We start from the raw sequence: 20,782 nt of genomic DNA, 5'->3' as shown, positions 1-20,782 counted from the left end.
GGAATTCTTGACAGTGTAGGCTATAAGTCATCCAGTGTCCCAAGACTGAGCTGAGTAATTTCCCATATAGAGACAGAAAGGGGAGAGCTTTTAGCTTCCCTAGGGGTACCTCTTTTTACTTTGCTCCCTTATGTGGTAGGGTTTTTGAGTGTCCTTCACTCTGGCTTGGGTTACTTGGCACTTGGTCTTCATCCTTGTGCCACATACCACCATGATAGAGATGCTACAATCACTCCAAAGCAACATCCTTGATGAATCTCTGCTTTCTCATTCTCCATGGATTGCAGACATGGGAGGCCATTCTGCAGACAATGTGTGATTGATTCTTTTCCAAGAGCAATTCCTTTCAGCATAAAGCCAACTTCTTTGGAAAAGTTCAAACAAAACAGCTTCTTTGATTGGACTGGAACAGCTACAGTTTCAGTGTGATCAATGTGGGTGTATAACAGCATTTCATCAAAGCCTTTCTTGGTGGCCTAGCGACAGCTTATTAGAGTTCGGATCCTCACCTTAATGCCTCAACCCTCAAGCTGGCATTGGCAAGGTAGCTGCTATGTAGGCACTGAAAACAATGTCTGCTAGCCAGCAACCGAGTAGAAGTGATGAACCCCAAATGAAGCATTATTGCAATACTGGACCTTTTGAAAGTGGTTACTGGGGAAGGACAAAGGTGAGAAAAAGGGGCAATGTATAGGCATTTTAGAGTGATTTTTTATAGAAACTCTTACATTTCTGTAGAAGCCCATTGGTTTAAGTCCTGTTAAATTCCATAGGGAGGGCAAGCTTGCAAACCTACAATATATTGAATTCTAAAAGAACTGCATTGAAATTTGGCTTTGAATGTCCAGTAGTACACAGTTAATTTCAGAATGTTTTCACATTTAATTCAGTAGGAAATGAGTGGGCTCAGCACCTTGCTGGATAGAGCCCTATGAAACTATGCATAACAGTAAAATTTTTAAGGAGATAACAATAGTACATGTCACATTAATAGAACAGAAGGACTGTTATTCATTGTGGATATCTTTAGTTAGAAAGACTACAATCCGATCCTGCCAGGTGCTAAGCGTCCTGTGCGTGATCATGAATCTGGAATCACTGGGAGTTGATGATTCACAACAGCTTACAGGAGATGCTCAGCAATTTGCAAGGTCAGGCCCAAGATGCAGTGTTTAACTAGGGCGCAGTCCTACTCCCATTAAACTCACTGAAAATTTTGGTATTGATTTTAGAGGAAGCAGGATTGAGTTTTTACTGATTTGATTTTGGGGGTCAGAGGAGACAGGTGTTGAAAAAAGAGAGACGATAATTCATTCCTGTTCTGGCGTTGTTATTGTGACCCTTGTAATGTTATTAATTATAAATCAGCAACATAGTCAAAAATTACTCATTTCAGAGCATTTCACATACTTTAATGTATTAAGCTTTTCAGGATAGCTTATTTTCAATAAATGTTCCTTTATTTCAGAGAACCCATGATTTAGTCATTAGTGGGCTATTTGATATTTCCTGTCCTGTTACATACAGTTAGAGGTTAATTAATAAAGTTTATGTAAGAAATCATGTTAAGGCTCTGGGTGCATGTTAAAAGAAAAGATGTAAAATATATTCTAAGTTTTGGCTTTAAAGTTTAGGGCATGTCTACACTACAGCCCTAAGTCGACCTATGTTAAGTCGACTTGCAGCCACAGCCGTGATTACTGCAGTGGCTGATATCCATCATACCCTCCTTCTGTCGATGGTGCTCATCCTCACCAGGAGCGCTTCCACCGACTGACGAGGGGCAGTGTGGGGAGCTGGGAGCCAGGCTTTCAGTTCTGTGCTGTCAGCTGGGAGCAGGGGGCAGCCATCTGGGCTTCTCAGCTTTCTGAGCAGGGAGCCTCTGGGCAGCAGCCCAGCTAGGAGTGGGGAGCCAAGGCAGTCAGGTTCTAGGATTGCGCTGTGAAATTGACAGGACGTGAAATTGACAAGACAGTCAACAGCCAATGTAAGTAGCACAGTGTCTAGACAGACGCTGCATTGCCCTAACTACACCGACATAAGCGCTACGCTTCTCATGGAGGTGGAGTTAGTGTGTCAGTGTAGTGTGGCACTTAGATTCATGTCAGTGTAGTATGGCACTTACAAGGCTGTAGTGTATACATTGACATAATTAGGTCAACATAAGCTGCCTTAAGTTGACCTAACTGTATAGTGTAGACCACGATAATATTGATAATTTTTAAGCATTTTTCTATTTTTATCAACTTAAGTTTTCACAATTCCACAAAAGTATGGGTTTTAAGCATTTTTTTATTTTTACCAATTTAAAATTTCAGTTTCAGAAAATTATGGGGGGGCTGGACAATACATATTTAATGACAGCAGATGTTGAGATTCAAAAAATTGAGACTTTACAACCATTAAAACACAAATTGTCAACATCACATATCAAAATATACAAAATAAAGATCCTTAAATCAAACTCTATTAGTTCTGAAGCAGCATTTTTCTTAATTTGCTTATCTGTAAAGTTTGGTTGTTATTGATGGAAATATTTTCGTGTGTGTAGAGTGAAATCGACATTTACTAACCTTTATCAATAAAAATCTAATCCTTTCAAATCTACTCATGCTATAAACTTTTCCATATGAAAAAAATGTTGGAAGCTTATTGATCAATCTGCCTGTAGCTGGATCAATACAAAAATAACCTGGAGCATAGAGATAAGCTTTGTCCCTCATCTGCAGGGAAGACAGACATGTTTCTGAGATCCCAGCACAAGTTATCAAATTGCAGTCCATCTGTATCTGAAAATACGACTAGTCACATTAAAACGGGTGAAATTACAATATTACATGATAAATAGTTTTATTCATTATTTTTTTGAAGCTGGTGAATATTTAAAAGTATCGGTTTCTTTAGTATAATTTGGCTAGCATTGCTTCTTAAGTAATTATGAAAAGGTACAAGCTTTTCTTCATAGTGTGTGATTTTAGTTCTCCTGTGTAGTCTGTCGTATAACCTAATGTTCGTTAATCGGGTTTGGAAACGTGAACCACAGCCTCTAAACTGTTGTCGACTTTAATGATGATCGTGTCAACTGTGGTCAGTATAAAGCCGGTATGTTTATCACTCTATTCAAGTCCTGGTTTTAGTGGAAAGTATTCCTTCAAAAGTCCGTGTTCGTTTATGGTGTATTAAACTGTGGTGTATGAAAAGCGGTGTTAAAATTACACACTATCACCTTGAATTCTCAGAGGTTTTCTTGGTCCTGCTTCCAGGCTAGGGGGCTCTGAGGGAAGTGTGTGATCTAGGTATTTCAGCAGTCAGTCTTCAAAGATCCAATTTCGAGCAAGATGGGGTGAGTTTTGCCTCTCTGCCTTAGTGAGTAATCTGTTCTCTCTCTCTCTGGTTCTTACGTGTTAAAGTTCTGGATTTTAAGAACTAAAGTAATGTTATGTTGCAACCTTTCTGAAAATTTTAAGTTTTTATTTAACTTCTCTGTCTGTAGGCCTTGAACATGACACAAATATTAATTGAATTCTAAGTTGGTAGTCCAAAAAGTTGTCCTAAAGTGATAGTTTATCCAGGACGGCTGTTGCTGTCACTCTGAGAGCTCTGCTATTGTTTGCGTGATTCACATTTAGAGCCTGAGCCAGTGCCTGCTGTAGTCAATGGAAAGACTGCTGTTTGCTTCAGTGAGCATTGGGTCAGGCCGCTCGTGTGCTGGCAGAAAATAAGTGAAGCTGGTGTACACATTTTGTGTAATGAAGCATACAGACTGGAGATTTTAGTTGTTGGGGAAAGCTATTGCACTTGATTTAAAAATGACCTTAAAAGGACAATAATGCCCTTGGTTCCTGGCCATCCTAATGGACAGTAGCTCAGTTAAAAGTCTGACAATATATTGTATAGGGTAATTATGGCAAGAATGAAGTGTTCTTTAAATGTAAGTTAAAACGAGAGAAAAATATAGACATAGTTCAAGTCACAGTGAGGATTTTAATTATTTTTATAGAGGAGAAAACAATATATATAACTTATGTGCCTGATCAAGTAGGCTGCTATGATAACTATGAAAACTTTTTTAAATTAACAGACCCCAACGGTTATACTGATTTATTTTGTCTTTCACATGTGCAAATGGCTTGTAAAGGGAAACAAAACTGGAATCACATATTCTTCAAGTGTGTAGTCTGTGGGTTAAAGAAAATGTTTCTTTCAGACATTGTCCAAACCTAAACATATACAGATTAACATAAAAATGTATAAGACAGGCAAGGAAGAATGACCTTTAGCATTCTTTTGCCGAAAATCTAGTTATTGCTTTGGCATCATTATTGTATCTACATGCATAGGCTAAAGATTTAATTTACAAAGGCCAGTAGAGTAGATGTTCAAATCAGTGATGTGCAGGGTGAAAAATACCTTTTTTTTATTAGCTGCTGATGTCTTGACAAATTTGTCAGCTTCAGGTTATAGTACATGGGTCCATGCATACATGGTACTGTCTCTTGAATTAAAAAAAAACAATTTCCCCATGAGACTTAGGCCACTAAATCCAAAAGGTATTTTTGAAAATGGGATGTAGGCTCCTAAGTAACTTTGGCCCTCCTTGCTGCTTCTGCTGGCTAAAATAAGCTAAGCCAGCCTGGCTTCCTCTCTGCTTAGTCATTTAAGGGTAAATTCTGTTTGGAAACATGTATTTCAAGACAAATTTCTCAGTTGTTAATAAATTCTCTTGGAAGCCACCACACGCAGGACTACTTTAGGTTAAAAACTATCCTTCACCTACAATATATGAATAAGACTGATTTTTAATTACTGTATGTCTTGAGAAATTCTTGCAACTGATTTATCCATGGGACAGTGTAGGTTTTCTTTCTTTTGTTTTAACAAGATTCCATGAACTTTCTTTTTCCATCCCTAAAATAATAGCTGTGATATATTTAAATCAGTGTGGGATTAGTCCCAGTTGTCAAATTTGGATGCCTAAATCAGTCTTTATTTCTACCTTTGGCCATTTAGATTCGTGGATAGGTGGATGAATACCTAATCTGAGGTCTGAGGTTTATTTTAAGCCCACATGCACAACTAGGTGGCCTCACATAAGCATGGAAGTTTGAAAACTGGACTTGTTGATTACAGTCTTGGAATTAAATATCATCCCTATCGGCTTTTGAAGATACAATTACATATGGATAAAACGTAATTGGGGTAGACCAAGATATGTGATCTATTCCCAATAATGAGATATATTATTCTAGGGCAATATTCTTTTCTCTTTGCATCTATTAGGCAGGTTCTTGGTGTAAGATGATAGTGTTGGTGCAGTAAAATCCTTCTCTAACGTACCTGGTTTAGAACTTTATTGCATGCCTACCTTTGGGTACAGCAGTCATGATCAGTGTTTATTCCATTAATAGTGTTTTACTCACTTTCAGCGTTAGTTTTTCGTTCCCCTGCTGTGCAATAACCTCATTCTAGCAGAAGCACCATGTCGTATGCATGTTTATAGTGTCATTCAGGAGCACAGGTCTTTGCATTCTCTGCTGCTCTGTGACTTTGCGTTAGATTACAGAATCATATGCCATGCCTATGTTGTGGCATTCATTGTGATGGAGATGGCAGGAGTGTGTTACTGACAGTGATCATGTTGGAATATTTTATACTGGGCCAAATAAACTTCTGTAGGGGAAGCAAACTTACCTCTGGACTTTTTTTCTGAATTAGTGTATAAATTCCACATAGAAAAAGCATCACTGTTCATGCAACCTGCTGAGTGTCATTATAATGAGGTTTCATCACAGTGTGCATTGATATAATAGATTATAATACTGCTTTTAACCCTTACAAACCTTGGCCTACATTTTAAAAAGTGTCTAGTGCTTTTCGATGCCTCAGTTTTTAAGTGCCCAATCTGAAACACCTTGAAGGGGCCTTATTTTCAAAAAGCTGTGAGTACCAGGCCTCTGAAAATCAGGCCTCTTTAAGGTGGGTGTCTCAAAATTAGTAAATGAAAATGTAGGTCCTAGTCTTCAGCTTTTACCTCCGAAATCTCACCCTACCAACAGGAGCCTTTCCTCCTTTCTAGTTGCTGCTCCTTTCTTCATCCCTTTATCGAGAGATTATTTCTCACCCCCTTAGCCGTAAGATGAGGAATGGGGGTCTTGTAGTTAAAGCAATGGACCAAAACTCAGGAGTTCTGGGTTCAATTCCCTGCTCTGTCAGGCTTCCTGTGTGAATTTAGGCAAGTCATTTAATCTCTCTGCGCCTCAGCTTCCCATCTATAAAATGAGCATAATATTTCTCAACAGAATAAGAGTATTGTGAGGATAAATTAGTCTAAGGGTTTTTAAATTCTGAAACAATATACACACCATAGAAAAAGCAAATAAGTTATCCACCACTCCGTCAAGCACTGGAATGCTTCCTGACTTCCCCCCCACAAACAAAGAAGCTTCCTAATTCTCCATAATTCCAGCACCACTCTCCCCATCTGACCCATCTCTCTAATCTGGTTCCAGCCCCAAGGGAGCAGTCAAGAACTGGCAGCTTGCGGTGATTGGGTCACATCAAGAAAATAGACTCTGGCAATAGATTTTAGTGGAGGGAGTCAGGAGAAAACAGGATTCACTTTTCCTGAGTCATATCTTGCCATGCCTTCTAACAGCAAGAAATGATCAGCCAGTAGAGTGCCCCCCTAGTGGATTGCTAAAAACCCTGGAAAATCTCTCGTCCATTTTACAGGTTAAAGGAAAATATGCCAGTTTCCCAAGGCTGAAAATATATTAGATTTTGGCTGGAGAGAGGCCCAAGCTACAATGTTTGGATCCAGATGCAAACTTTCCCTGAGTTTGAGGTGCTCAGATCTAGTCTTTCCATTTTATAGCAAGGGCACCTGAGATGGTATGTTTTGGAGAGACAGCATCATGAGCAGTCATGTTAAACCAAGTTTTATTTATTATGTTCCAGGTGGGTAAACTGAGAGAGAGAATCCAGGAAGTCAAACAAGAAAGAGAGCAGGAGCAGCACAAGCACACTGCCTACATCTCTGACCTGAAGGCTAAACTCCATGAGGAGAAAATGAAGGAACTCCAGGCTGTCAGGGAGCTGCTTATCCGGCAGCATGAGCAGGAAGTAGCTCGTATGGTAAAAATAAAAGAGAGTGAAATTCAACGCTTGCAGTCTACGGTGAACGTGCTGCGGGATGGGGCAGCCGACAAAGTGAAAACCGCATTGCTAAACGAAGCCAGGGAAGAAGCTCGGAAAGCATTTGATTGCGAACGCATAAAGGTGCAGCAGGAGATATTAGAGCTGAAGTCTGGTAAAAAGCAGCTTGAAGAAGCTTTGAACAATATTATGCAGGCAGATAAAATGAAGGCTGCTGATCTGCGCATGGCTTATCAGTCCCATCAAGATGAGGTTAATAGAATAAAGCGTGAATGTGAGAGGGATATCCGCAGGCTGGTAAGCTTAATTAAACAATAAATATATTTCAGTTTACAGCAGCTATTAGAACATTATTGCGCTGCCCATGAAAGAGATCGGAGTCTGGTTTGAAGCATATTTAATCGTTCGTTGTTTGGATAATACACACCCTATTCCCACTTCTTTCTTTTCCTACAGCACAGAGGAGTGTTGGCTCCACCCCAATCCACTCACCACACCCCAGTCTACAGCATTACATCCTGTCACATAAAGAGAGTTGAAGTACCAAACCCCTGCCATGTGTTTCCACTCAAGAGATCCAAGTTATTGGGTAGTTTTCTCTTCCTCTTTGCCTGAAATTCCTTTCCTTACAAGACCTTCTCTATTGAAGGATTCAAGATGTGTTCACTCTGCAGAGCAGAGATGCCCTTTCTGTGATGGACGTGCTAGCTATTTCAGATACAGCATATGTGCTGCAGCAGTCTGTCCTTGTGGGAACCGCTCTGGCAGAGTGAAGAGAAGATAGTTCCTTCTGCTTACAAAGTATTGCCCATATCAATCACTTTCTTGAAGTAACAAGGATCATTGCCCCTTGTCACTTGTTCTTGATACTCCTTTAAAGGGCAGAGGTGTTAGTGTGGGCCCAGGGTAACAGAGCTTTTCCTCCGTTATAAGGTTCACCATAGACAGCAGCCTTCCCCTTATGAACAAAACAGAAGTAAAACAGTGTATCCAACCGTACTGATCCAAACCACTACATTTTACACTAGTGATACTGCCATGTTTGGGCAAATTACGACACAATAGTAGACTTACAGTAATATATAATGAAAAGGCCGTTCTGTTTGGCATCATGAAATTTTCCATGTATGGAGTGTTGAGATTTGGTTACTAAAATGAATTAACTTTCAGTATGGTAATAAGAATGCAAATACCATGCAAGATAAATTATAAAAGAGGAATAGTCTCTCCTTTAATGTTAAGGAAATCCTTTATTTGATCTTGTGACAGGACCAGAACTTGAATGGAGTACAGAACAAGAACAGGTTAGTCATTCTATGCACACACACACACTCACTCCCACTCCTGCAGTTACTTTGTCCCTTAAGTCAATTGATTATTGACAGGCTATTGGGTGCTACAACTTACTAAGAATCCTCTAAAGGTTGTCCGGCCTTAGACTTTAGTGAGCATAATTACCCTGTCATACTTCTTTCCCAGTCCCTTAAAATCTGGCAATCCTAAAAACAGGGCTACAAAGTACAGGAGTTGAAGTCCAAATTATTCGAAGTGATCACATGACATAATACATAGAACTCGCATACTCAGTCTCCATGAGAGCACAAGGTTCTCGTTGATTTCTGTATCCTTGCTTGGAAGAAAGCAGCTAAATAGTGCTAGGGGAGGGAGGACACAGCACAAGACTACAGTGTGCATGTGCACACTCCCTCAGAATAAAACAATTTTACATCTAACATCCTTGGCAGTGTCCTTTTTTACTGTTAGAAGATCAAGTTTTAAATAGGCAGAACAGTAATAGAACAGAAGCAGAGTCAGTGTTTCTGCAGGGCTGTCGGAACAATGATGACCTGACAATGATTATAGAAATGGCAAAAGCCTGCAACATTACTCATATGTGTCATTTATAACATAACTACAGTAAGCCCCACTCACAACTGATGGAGCCTCTTGGTCTTCTCTGAGTGAGAGCCATAAGATACCTTTCCAGCCTCATGGTAGTTAAGGTTCTGCAAACAGAATACCTAGTCCATCTTGCTCAGGTTGCCAACAACTGAAAACATCTTGTTACTGAATTACAATTAGGCCAGAATTTTTACTAGCACAAAATCAGTTGGATAAGCTCCACTGACGTATATAAAACAAGACAAAACAGGAATTAGTGGCCTTTCTTAAATACTTGGAAGAGTCTCAACATGATATGAAATTGGTTAGGTGTTCTGAATGGGGTTAGTTCCATAGTCTTGCTTCAGTTTTTAGTTTAAATAGCAGCTCATGGTTGGCGGTGAAATATTTTTCTTTTCACTGTAATACTTCCTCCTAACTTTGGAGGCACCCCAAATGCCTTTCCCTTCTTCCATTTGGCAAAAAAGAATGTTTGCCTGCCTTTCCAATGAAGGTCATAAATCTGATTTGGGTGTGGGAGGATATTTCATTTATTTCCCTTTTTCTGCACAAGCATCAATAATGTCAGCACAGGTCTGAAAATGAGATTCAATTTGTGCACTGTTTGCTTTCATGTCTTGCTGTTTAGCAACAGTACAGAGCACTGCACTCTAATAAGGCTCACCCAATGCCTTAGGGCCAGGATTGGCCTGAGAGTAAAGGATCAAACTCAGGATTCAAAATCTGACTGCCTTATAGTCATTTAAATGTAACAAGGTACTGGACAAATACATGCTTTATCTTGATGAGGGTTTTCTCATATATGGTAAAAAGCTAGTCTCTCCATAGTTATTGCTGAGACTCACTTCCAGTTTTCAAGACTGATTTTTGACACCCTCAAGTAATTTCAGTCCAAGCATTTGGCTTCTCTTATTTGCAACCAAGAAAACTAATATGAAGGAAGATAAGACAATATCCACGCATTGTCTGTCGATCATGTTGGCTATTTGAAAACAAGCAGACTGTACATACAATAAAATAAAGTTGTATTCATTTTTTATTGAAGGTGTGAACCTTGCAAGCTGTTGAAAATGAGCTTTGAAAACTGGATAATGAGCTTTCATATATGTACAGATATTAAAATTAAATTCTTCACATAAGCAATGCTTCTGTAGACTCCTACTGACCTATAAAAAGTACAGTCATAAAATAATATTTTAAAATAAATTCTTTATAAAAGTTTTGCTCATATATCAGTGCTATTCAAATAATTGATTTCAGACACAAGCAATAGAAATGTTTTCATTATTTAAAAAAAATTCCTATGGAAACTGTTTTTAAAAAGCAGACATTCTCTTGCAAAATGTGGAATCTAAACACTGCAGCTCATCTTAGCTAATGTATGAGAACCTGAAAATGAAATTTACTAGAAACAAACTGGAGAGATGAAACTGGAATGTTTTTTCATTTCCCGAGCAGAGAGAAATACGATGAGGAGACAACATGAATAGTAATAAGAAAATCAGCTGTATTGGAATGTATGTATTTGTAACAATTTAAAATGGTATTTTAAAAATTGTAACCTAATACTGTATTATATCCCTAGTCTACATTATCTCATATATCTAAGTACTTATATTTTCCCAGTCACCGAAGTATGTGAACAACATCCAAATAATTAAAATTAGAAATAACAATGTTTATACATAGCTCAGCTGTCAGACATCTTTAGTAAAGTGAAAAATACAAGCTGCCTTCTCTGGAACTGTAGACTATGGCTCAGATTTTCAATCAGATGTGCGCAAAGCCACGTTTGCACTTTTGTGTATATGCAGCTTCAATGTGGAAATCCTCTGAATTGTAGTTGCAAATCAGGGTTGTGGAGGCATGCATGCACCTACATGCGTAACCCCAGTGTGCGTGTGTGCATTGGAAGTTTTGCATATCTAAGTTAAAGCAAAAGTGTCTGTAAACTTTTGTACATGCGTGTTTGAAAATGTCAGTCCATGCTGAAAATCAAAAGGTGCCCTTTACCAGTGTTGACCTTTGGACATTGACCTGATCTTGGGAGGTACATACCTGAGAATAAATGGTAATCTATATGTTAGACTAAATTAAGCTGCTTAAGAAACGCTATAATGAAAGAAGGAGAACACAATAAAACAAAATAGGCTTTACAATAAGCTTAATTAAGGCCCAGTAATGTTATAATGGTTATCATGAGGTTTAGCAAGGACTGGCAGTTAGCATAAATTAGCATAAGTATTTTACCTAGTGTCATAAGGTTTGTAGGAGTTTTTGCAATATGTAGCTGTTGATAAACAAGTACAGCTCAGAAAGACAAAACAACAGATTTAGGTGGATTTTAGTATGTGTAATCGTGAATTTAACCACACTGATACACTAGAAATATTGGGAAAGGTATTTATGCACATGCTTGGTGTCAACAATTGGAACCCAGTTACGGTTTCCCAGACAGCCGTACATGGACTAAAGGCCAGAAAACAATATAAATATGATCCCCAGACATGCGTGGTCAGGAAAAGGGGATATAAGATGTGGTGTTTGATTAACCTTTAGTTGGGACATTAGGGATGACAGAATGGCAAAAGTCTTTGTACTGTCAAGCCCACTCATACTGCTCTCCACGTACTTCCCCTTTTCACTTCTAAGGGTCTCCATAAGGCTGTGAGTATGCACAGCGTAGGGGGTTGTTTGTTTATATTTATCTTGCTTTATTATATTTTTCTCTGAGTTCTATTTTACTTGTATATTCTAAGTACTAAATAAAGTCCTCATGTTTCTATACAATTCACCAATCTCATCTCCCATAATAAATGTATGTAGTTGCCTGAGTAAAGAACCTGTTATTAGTGACTTGTGCAATTTGCACCCTACATTTATCAAAAGCTACACCAGAGAGAAGGCCACCAGCATGTTAGAGGAAAAAATTACAAATTTAATTTCCAGATTGAGCTCTGTATTAACAGCCACATTTCTAAGGAGATTTTCCTCTATCCATCATTGCACACACCTACATCTTGGATTGGTACTGGAGAAACTTAATAGAACTCAGATTAACACTGAAGACAAAATGTTCTGTTTACTGAATTGCTTATAGAGTAGATTTTACTAAAATTAGTGTTTAATGTTTTACTCAATCTAAACTTTTAAATTATTAATTTTTAAAACATATATCTTAGTTGCTCTTACTTGAGTATCACCTAAAGCTTACACATTTTCTATTAAATCCTTTTAAGCCACTACAACCAGACACTTGGTGTGTTTTGTAGCACAATACAAACCATTTTTGTTGACTGTATAAAAGTGAAAGGAGATTACCATTCTTGTATTTGTTGAAAAGAACAAATAAAATTTCATTCATTTTGTGACTCTGAAGATACAGCTACCAGCAGGACCCTTATTAGACAGAGCAAACCTCTTTGTGTTAAAATACACAGTGGATGCTTAATGCTGCTTCCTGTGGAAAATAATGCAAAGGATAGTCATTACAAATGCATTAAATTGATTTGGTCACTCATTTTGCACTCTGTTCATTTGCTGTATTATTTTAGTAAGAGGGAAGCTGAAGTATTGGTCAGTTTCACTTTATGCAGTAATATGCATAAAATTTGGGACAAGTTAGGCACATAGTTCACGTTTACGTGTGTGTATGTGTTAATGAATGAATGTTCATTTTGTTTCTGTTATGTGCTGAAGGTAACTAGACTTTAGTTTGTTTTGGATAGGTAATGTAATTCTTTAATAGAAAAGCCCTTATAAAGTCAGAGCTTACAATCCTTTCACATGCACAAACTTGGTGAGTATTGTGTTCATGTAGTCCTACTAATTATCAAGTCCCGAAAACAGCTCTGCATAAAGTAAATGGAAAGACTCATTGATTTTGATGAGAGTAAGGTTGAGCCCATGGGGCTTGATTTTCCATCCACTGAATCAGTGGCAAAGCTCCTGTTAACTTCACTGGACACAGGATCAAGCCCATATTTACAAAGATTGGAATATTGAACGTGAAATGAATTAGGATTGTTTGTTGCTACTGTATAACCATACATTGTGATAGCCTCACATAATTGGTTGAACTGTAATGTGATATTACTTCACCTTCATCCTGGTAAGGGAAAAAAGAAATCCTTGCTGCAGTGAACTGAATCAGAGCAGAAATACTTCTTTTCAAGAGCAGCATTGATCAGCTGTGTGCCTTTGAAGCTAGATGGACAATTATTAAATATCCTTATTACCTCCAAGTCCAAAAGATGTAATTATATGAATTGGAAAGAACTTCCACTTCAGCGCCTTCACAGAGAGTAGAGCTGGCCAGAGAAACTTTGGCAGAACCTTACTGCATTAGAATCTGTAGTTTTGTCAAAATCTAAATGCGTTGCAAAATCAAGTAGATTTTTCTGGAATTTCATTTAGATGAAAGAGGAGGGAAAAAGTTCCAACAGTGTTGCAACGTCCCTTTTTTACATTGTCAGAACAAAAAAATTCAAATTCGTGTTTTGAAATGACTTTTTGTTTTTATTTTCTTAGTTTGTATTCTGTTATACATGATAATACAAACTTGTACACATAAGAAAGTATAAATTGAAATGAAACTTTTTGATTTTGTCAAAATGAAACCTTTCAGTTACTTGAAACAAATAAATAAAAATGTGGAATTTTCCTCTGTGGCAAATTTCAATATTTTCAGTTTTCATTCCATTTTGTAATGAAGCTAAATTTCAAAATCTGAAAATCCTTCCTGAAAGGGAACTGCCATTCTCCACACAGCTCTAACAGAGATTACTGCGCCTGTCTGTAACAACTCAGAATAATAACATGCATATTTGTTGCACAGGTAATCAGAGTCAGTTTAGAAACTTTTGAGTTCTGTCCAGTTTCTTAAAGGGATAAAACGCTTCTAGATTGATAGTGTGTTCAGAGAAATCTTTTCCCCTTCTGAGCTCTCAGGTAACTATCTTTCATTTAAAAACAAAACAACACAAAAACATCACTAGCAAAAGATTAACTCTCCAGAAACAAATGTTGTGTTTCATCCAAATAGCCTTCTAAGAAAATACTCCAGTTTCCTAATTATAGGCAAGTGGGGCAATTTGCTCTGGGCCCCACAGGGGCCCCCACGAGAATGTCTGAAGTCTGAGGTCTGAGACAGGGCAGGGGCCCCCAAAATTGCTTTGCCCCAGATCCCTTGAATCCTCTGGGCGACCCTGATTATAGGGAGCCCAGGATCTACACATTACATGTGTTAAATTACACCTTTAAGGTACTGCCCACGCTGATGGTGGTATAGAGGCACCTTGTTCCTGTAAAAACTCCAGGAGTATAGGGGGGTCATCAGCCACTGCACCACCTTTTGACAAGGTGCACTATGCACACAAATCCTGCATGCAGCCTGCACCACTGCCTTTGAAGAGCAGGGAAGAGGCTCCTCTTGGCATTCTCCTCTCTCTGAAGCAACAGTGCTGCACTGAAGATTTTTGGTCCCTCTCAGTGCAAGGGCTACAATTGTGCCTTGCTCCTGTACCGGAGTACAAGGGGGCTTGAACGGGGATGTTCCGGGGATCCACCCCGATTTATTCAGTCATGCAGGTCTGAGCAGAGTGGAGTCCCTGGTGTACTTCTTACAGTCTTTCCCTTAAACATGTATGTCTCTCTGTCGTGCACAGCTGTTCATATCAAGTGGTAGCCTTCTGCTGTGGATCTTGCCATCTGTTCCAGAGACAGTCTCACAGTTACATTCCAAGGATAAACTAACCTTCTGCAAAGACCTTACTTCCTCATTCAGCATTTCATTGTTGAAATTACTAGTTGTCTAAACATTCTGAAGATTTTTACGCTTCAGCCCAGAAGCTGAAGGATAAAACATTCCACCATGAGATTTTTTTACCATGAACCCAGCAGATCCAGTTGCAAGCTCCTATATTATGACTTAAGAATCCCTTTTTTATTCTTAGCATTCACACATAACATTGTCAAGGCTGGTAGGCCTGAAATGTGACTCATCTTTCATATCTCTTTACAAAGTATGTAATTCTTTATACTTCTTTCGTAACAAAAATGAATGAAGTAATGAGTGAAGTCCTTAGAATGAAGTATTTTAAGCCAGGGAATCTAGATAGAACGCTGTTAGTTTTAAAAGTTTTAGTTGTTCTTCCTACCCCATTTCATTTTTCCCTGCCATGATAAATAGTAGTTTGGGTTTTTCTAACTTTGGACATCTTTCTCAGTGAACATAAGAATTGCCATAATATATTGGAGCAGTGGTCCATCTTTTAGTCACTATCCTGTTTTTGACAGTTGCCAGTACCAGTTGCTTCAAAGAAATATGCAAGAATCCTTGTAATGAACACTTGTGGAATAACCTACTCATCGGGAAGTTTCTACAAAACGTGTCCAAATGTATGCTCTTAAAGCATTATAGCTTATATCATATCTTAAAAAAAAGGGGGGTGAGGGTTAGTAAAATGTTGGTTAAAAAAGAAATTTAAATCACTGCATGACTTGGCATTCAAGTCACAAAGGGACTTTTGGGCACTTTTAAAAACGTAACTCTTTGTCCATTTTTTACTGTTCCTAGATCTTGGCATTAGATGCTCTTATTTGTATTAGCAACAAAACATGCTTTGAATACATCTACTGTAGAGAATGTCTGTTTCTACAGTCATTGCCCAGTTCACTTCCCCACTCCATATTTTGTGTTCACAAGTAGTATTTATAGAATCATAGATGGCAGAGCTGACAGAGACCATTTTTAGGTCCTCTGAGCTGTTCCCTTGCAGCATAAAGGACATTGTTCTTTATTAATTCCTTCTTTAAATGTTTTATCTGAAATTCACCTCCCTTCTTTGGAAGTCTTGTCCAGCAACTAATCTGTCTCACTGTCAAGGTATCCTTATTCTTAATCTCAAGGATGTAATGTCGAGAAACATTTGGCTTCTGGGAAAAGCACTGTATATTCTGTTCTACAGTTGGCTTGGAGATTGCTTTGAGATGGATGAGTAGAGAGGAAGATCCTATACTTGGCAGTGCAGCACCTGGCCTTTTCCACTTTGAAAAACTGAGCATGTTACTGTCTTGGTAAATCTAGCTTTTGATTCCCTGGTAATTTCTTTCAACTTTGAGAGGCCAAAGTTCCTCTTTTAAAGGTCTCTTTCTTAATCTTATTGTTATCCATGCAAGTATGAGATATTTGCCAAAGGAGATCTTCTTCAGCATGGTTGTATTGAGTCTCATTCATTGAAAGATGCATATTGTCGGTTTTGTTCAATATCTTCATAAATGATCTGGAGGATGGTGTGGATTGCACTCTCAGCAAATTTGCGGATGATACTAAACTGGGAGGAGTGGTAGATACGCTGGAGGGCAGGGATAGGATACAGAGGGACCTAGACAAATTGGAGGATTGGGCCAAAAGAAATCTGATGAGGTTCAATAAGGATAAGTGCAGGGCCCTGCACTTAGGACGGAAGAACCCAATGCACAGCTACAGACTAGGGACCGAATGGCTAGGCAGCAGTTCTGCGGAAAAGGACCTAGGGGTGACAGTGGACGAGAAGCTGGATATGAGTCAGCAGTGTGCCCTTGTTGCCAAGAAGGCCAATGGCATTTTGGGATGTATAAGTAGGAGCATAGCGAGCAGATCGAGGGACATGATCGTCCCCCTCTATTCGACATTGGTGAGGCCTCATCTGGAGTACTGTGTCCAGTTTTGGGCCCCACACTACAAGAAGGATGTAGATAAATTGGAGAGAGTCCAGCAAAGGGCAACAAAAATGATTAGGGGTCTAGAACACATGACTTATGAGGAGAGGCTGAGGGAACTGGGATTGTTTAGTCTGCGGAAGAGAAGAATGAGGGGGGATTTGATAGCTGCTTTCAACTACCTGAGAAGTGGTTCCAGAGAGGACGGTTCTAGACTATTCTCAGTGGTGGAAGAGGACAGGACAAGGAGTAATGGTCTCAAGTTGCAGTGGGGGAGGTTTAGGTTGGATATTAGGAAAAACTTTTTCACTAGGAGGGTGGTGAAACAGTGGAATGCGTTGCCTAGGGAGGTGGTGGAATCTCCTTCCTTAGAAGTTTTTAAGGTCAGGCTTGACAAAGCCCTGGCTGGGATGATTTAATTGGAGATGGGTCCTGCTTTTGAGCAGGGGGTTGGACTAGATGACCTTCTGGGGTCCCTTCCAACCCTGATATTCTATGATTCTATGAAACATTCGTTTCTGGTTGTTTCTCCCAGTGGTTGGGGGAAAATACCTGTTCTTAGAAAGCCGGTTTTGATGTTGACACAGACTACTAATGCCATCTCCTCACCAAAATGATAAAAGTGATTGCTATATTTAATAACTAACCATTTGACAATGCAACAAACGTACTTTAAATATAAATTAGAAATGATATTTTAGAAAATTGTAATTTTAACCAACTGCACAATATTTACTCTAAAATTACATTGGAATACCCTATGCTGTGATTTTGCACTGATATACCTCTGCAGCCACTGGTGGGTGACCCCACTTTTCCCCATAACACTACTTTGGGGGTCAGGGCGTGTAGTAGATTATAGTTATAATCAAAATGAGTAATTTCAAACCAGTTTGAATCCGGTGATGCCCCACCTCTTCCCCCTACATCCGTTACGTGCAAGTGCACTATTCAGTGTTATGTAAACGAAAAGATCAGAATTGTCTAAAGCCTTCGAATGCTATTGGAATGTGAGCAATGGCGAGTGCCTATATCATCCTGTTATGTGGCTTAATTACAGGCATCATGCTTGATCTGCCAAACTGAAAAAGTGTCTTTTTGAGCTCAAAACCTAACTACCCAGTTTGGAAAGAATCTTGTCGGTCACGTAATGCAACCAAATTCAGAATCCCTTATGGTGCATGAATGTTACTGTAATGGAACCACAGATTCTGGCTCAAATGCTCAAGCATTGCAGGTATTTCCTCGCGGGGAGGAGAGATGATGCTTACTCATTTGAATGAGCATACATCAGCAGTAAGTCTATTAAAGCGAATAGTGCTACACTCATGTAAGATAGGTATAAAGAATCAAGCACTTTGTCAAAATGCTTGTGTGTTTAATTAGCATAGTACCTAACAAAGTATCCAAAGAGATTAATTCATTATAATTAAGTCACTTTAATACTGGAACATGTTCCTTTTTTCCCTATTAAATAAAACCTGCACCACGCTGCCAGCACATTCTGCCTGTAAATTCAGTGTGACCAGCTCTGGCAAGACCACTCCTGTGCAAAGGGGGATCCTCCAGTGCCATAGAGTTGGCATGCCCAGCCCTCTGCTACTGCCAGAGGAGATGGGAGTGTCAAGACCACACCTAAGCAAAACCGATGGATACAGTTTGGGCTCCCAGAGGCTTTTATCAGCTGATTTATGTCAGAGTAGCTAGAGGATTGGTCTATTTTATACTAAGTATTGGCTGTGCACACTTGTACATGACTTGTATGTGTGCTCATGTAGCCAAAATCTAGACTACTGTATGCAATATCAGAGGGCAACACTTAACTTTTTTTCCACAAGGCTATAGGCTATGTTAGACTGAATGTACTGTAGTCCCTCTGGCAATGCATTAGTCTTTGTATATAATGGGGAGACAAGTAAAAATGGAGAAGTCTGCTGCTTTTTGGTCAGGGTGGAAGGAAGGCAGAAATCCTGAGGCAGTGGTGGGGACAGGTTGAGGCTGTGAAAGTGAGGAAACAGCTAGATTGCATTAGTTATGTTGGACAGATGAAAGGTGAAACTTTTCATTTGAGGGAAGGGGGGAATTGAATTTTGGCCTAAACTGCTGAAATAGGATTAACCTCTGTCATTAAAGAATATACTGCATCAGATATTTCGTAACTCTCTCTTAGTAAAGATAGAAATAAAAGGATCCAAGAGAAGAGAGTTGGATACAAAATGCATATTTAAATGTTTTTCTTAATATAGATTCACCCAATAAATAGACACAATATTCCTTCACCATTAAAAGATGCAATTTGTCTGTCTAAAACCTTCCAAGATAACAACAGTTACTCTTCTATTATTCCATCTTCAGATATGTTTCTTTTTCAACCTGGAGATACTGTTGCTCATAACAACATAAGACAGATGGGTGTCTAACTGCAACTGTGCCACTGTTCTGTTTATCTTTAGGTATTGAATTAACTGTGCAAGATTGCTTCAAAACTTCCTCTTCTCTCTCTTTGTGGCTGTAATGAAACATGCATTACAAGATGTGTGTGTGTGTATAGATGTGTGTATTAAAAAATAGGTGGAGCAAAGCCTTTAGTAAGGTTGCCCATACATTTCCAGTCAAAGGGGTCATTTCAGTTTCTTATAACTTTCTTGAGGTTTAACTTTTTTGCCTGAAATGTGATTATTTTTGCTTGAAAGTTTCACCAAAATAGATTCTGTTTTTAAGCATGGAAAAAGAGAGGGCTGGAGGGAAGCAGTTTTTCTGCTTAACACCCCTCCCGCTGGCCCCTCACCACACACCCCAAAACATCTCTTGCTTCATGGAACTTCAGTTTTAATATGTATGGGCTTGTGGAATATGATTTGTGAAGCTGTACATGGAAAAAAGACCAGGGCTTGAGTTTCTTCCTCAATGATTGTATGTATTACATAGAACAGAGCATTCTGCTGTTGTTTAGCAAATAGCAACACATGCTGAAATGTCTCTTCATTTTTTTTTAACAGCTACGAAATTCCATTTAAAATTTAAATTAAAAGAACATTAGGGTTGTAAAGTGAAGCGCCCAGAAGATAGCAGTTGCTAAAATTAAGGCTTTCCATGCAACTTTAATTCTTCCTCCTTATGCGTATGCATTATGTTACAGGGCCTGATTCTGTTTTCCGTTGCATGGGAGTGGCTCTCATTGGGTTCAATGGGAACAGCACCTGTGTAACTGAAAGCAAAATTTTGCCCACAGTGTTTAGTTCCATGATCAGATATTATTTTCCCAAAGGACCCCTGGCTGGTTCAGTGCACTTGATGGATGGTGCTCAGTGAATGAGGCAGCTGTTCAATATTTTTTTTATTGTTGTTCATTGTAGCCCCATGCTTCAAAGAGTACACATCATACAAATCGTTCCATGAATAAGAATTTTTTCTTTTTTGAGAACCTTTCCTTTTTGCACTCATCACCATAATAGCTGAGAACCTCACAAACATTAATTAATTTGTCCTCAGGCATTTAGTGAGGTGGGTAAACTGAGGCACAGAACAATTAAGTGACTTACCCAGAGTCCTTTAGGAAATCTGTGGCAGAGGTAGTGGTAGAATTCAGATCTTCTGGGACCAGTCTAGTTTCTTAACAAGCAGCTTGTCCTTCCTCTTACCGTGGATCATGCCTTCATTTGCTTCACAGGGTCCAACTTCTACAGTGCCCGAAGCAAGGTACCAGCCTGAGTCAGTGCATAGTCTTGCCTCATTCACTGGAACTGAGTAAGGCAAGAATCCCTAAGAAAACAAATAGTCTGTGATCATGTAATAAAGAATTTATTGCAGTGCAAACATACAAGCACCAGAGTTACAACTGCTAGGACAGCCTTAATTCTGGCATTTCCTGACTTTTGAGCACTTGACTATTTAAGGTTGATGCACTCTTAATGTAGGATTGGGATAAAGAATATGGTACATATGATATGACTTAATTTGGGGTTTTTTTCCCTAATGATCCCATGGATTTACATTTGGGGGGAGGAAGGAAATGAGGTAATAC

The 20,782-nt window shown here is 38.9% G+C and overlaps 1 protein-coding gene across 12 annotated transcripts in view; it reads left to right on the top strand.

Moving 5' to 3' along the window:
- The window catches only part of JAKMIP1 (janus kinase and microtubule interacting protein 1), a 257,217-nt gene that overhangs the window by 139,846 nt on the left and 96,589 nt on the right, over positions 1 to 20,782 (top strand). For all 12 annotated transcript variants that reach the window (XM_075128044.1, XM_075128043.1, XM_075128035.1 and 9 more), the window contains one exon: positions 6,958 to 7,452. In XM_075128044.1, the coding sequence (XP_074984145.1) occupies positions 6,958 to 7,452 (495 nt within the window). The remainder of the gene's footprint in view (positions 1 to 6,957; positions 7,453 to 20,782) is intronic.

The sequence above is a fragment of the Caretta caretta genome, chromosome 4 (genome assembly GCF_965140235.1).
Source record: "Caretta caretta isolate rCarCar2 chromosome 4, rCarCar1.hap1, whole genome shotgun sequence".
NCBI lineage: Eukaryota > Metazoa > Chordata > Testudines > Cheloniidae > Caretta > Caretta caretta.
This window is presented reverse-complemented; position numbering and strand designations above follow the sequence as displayed.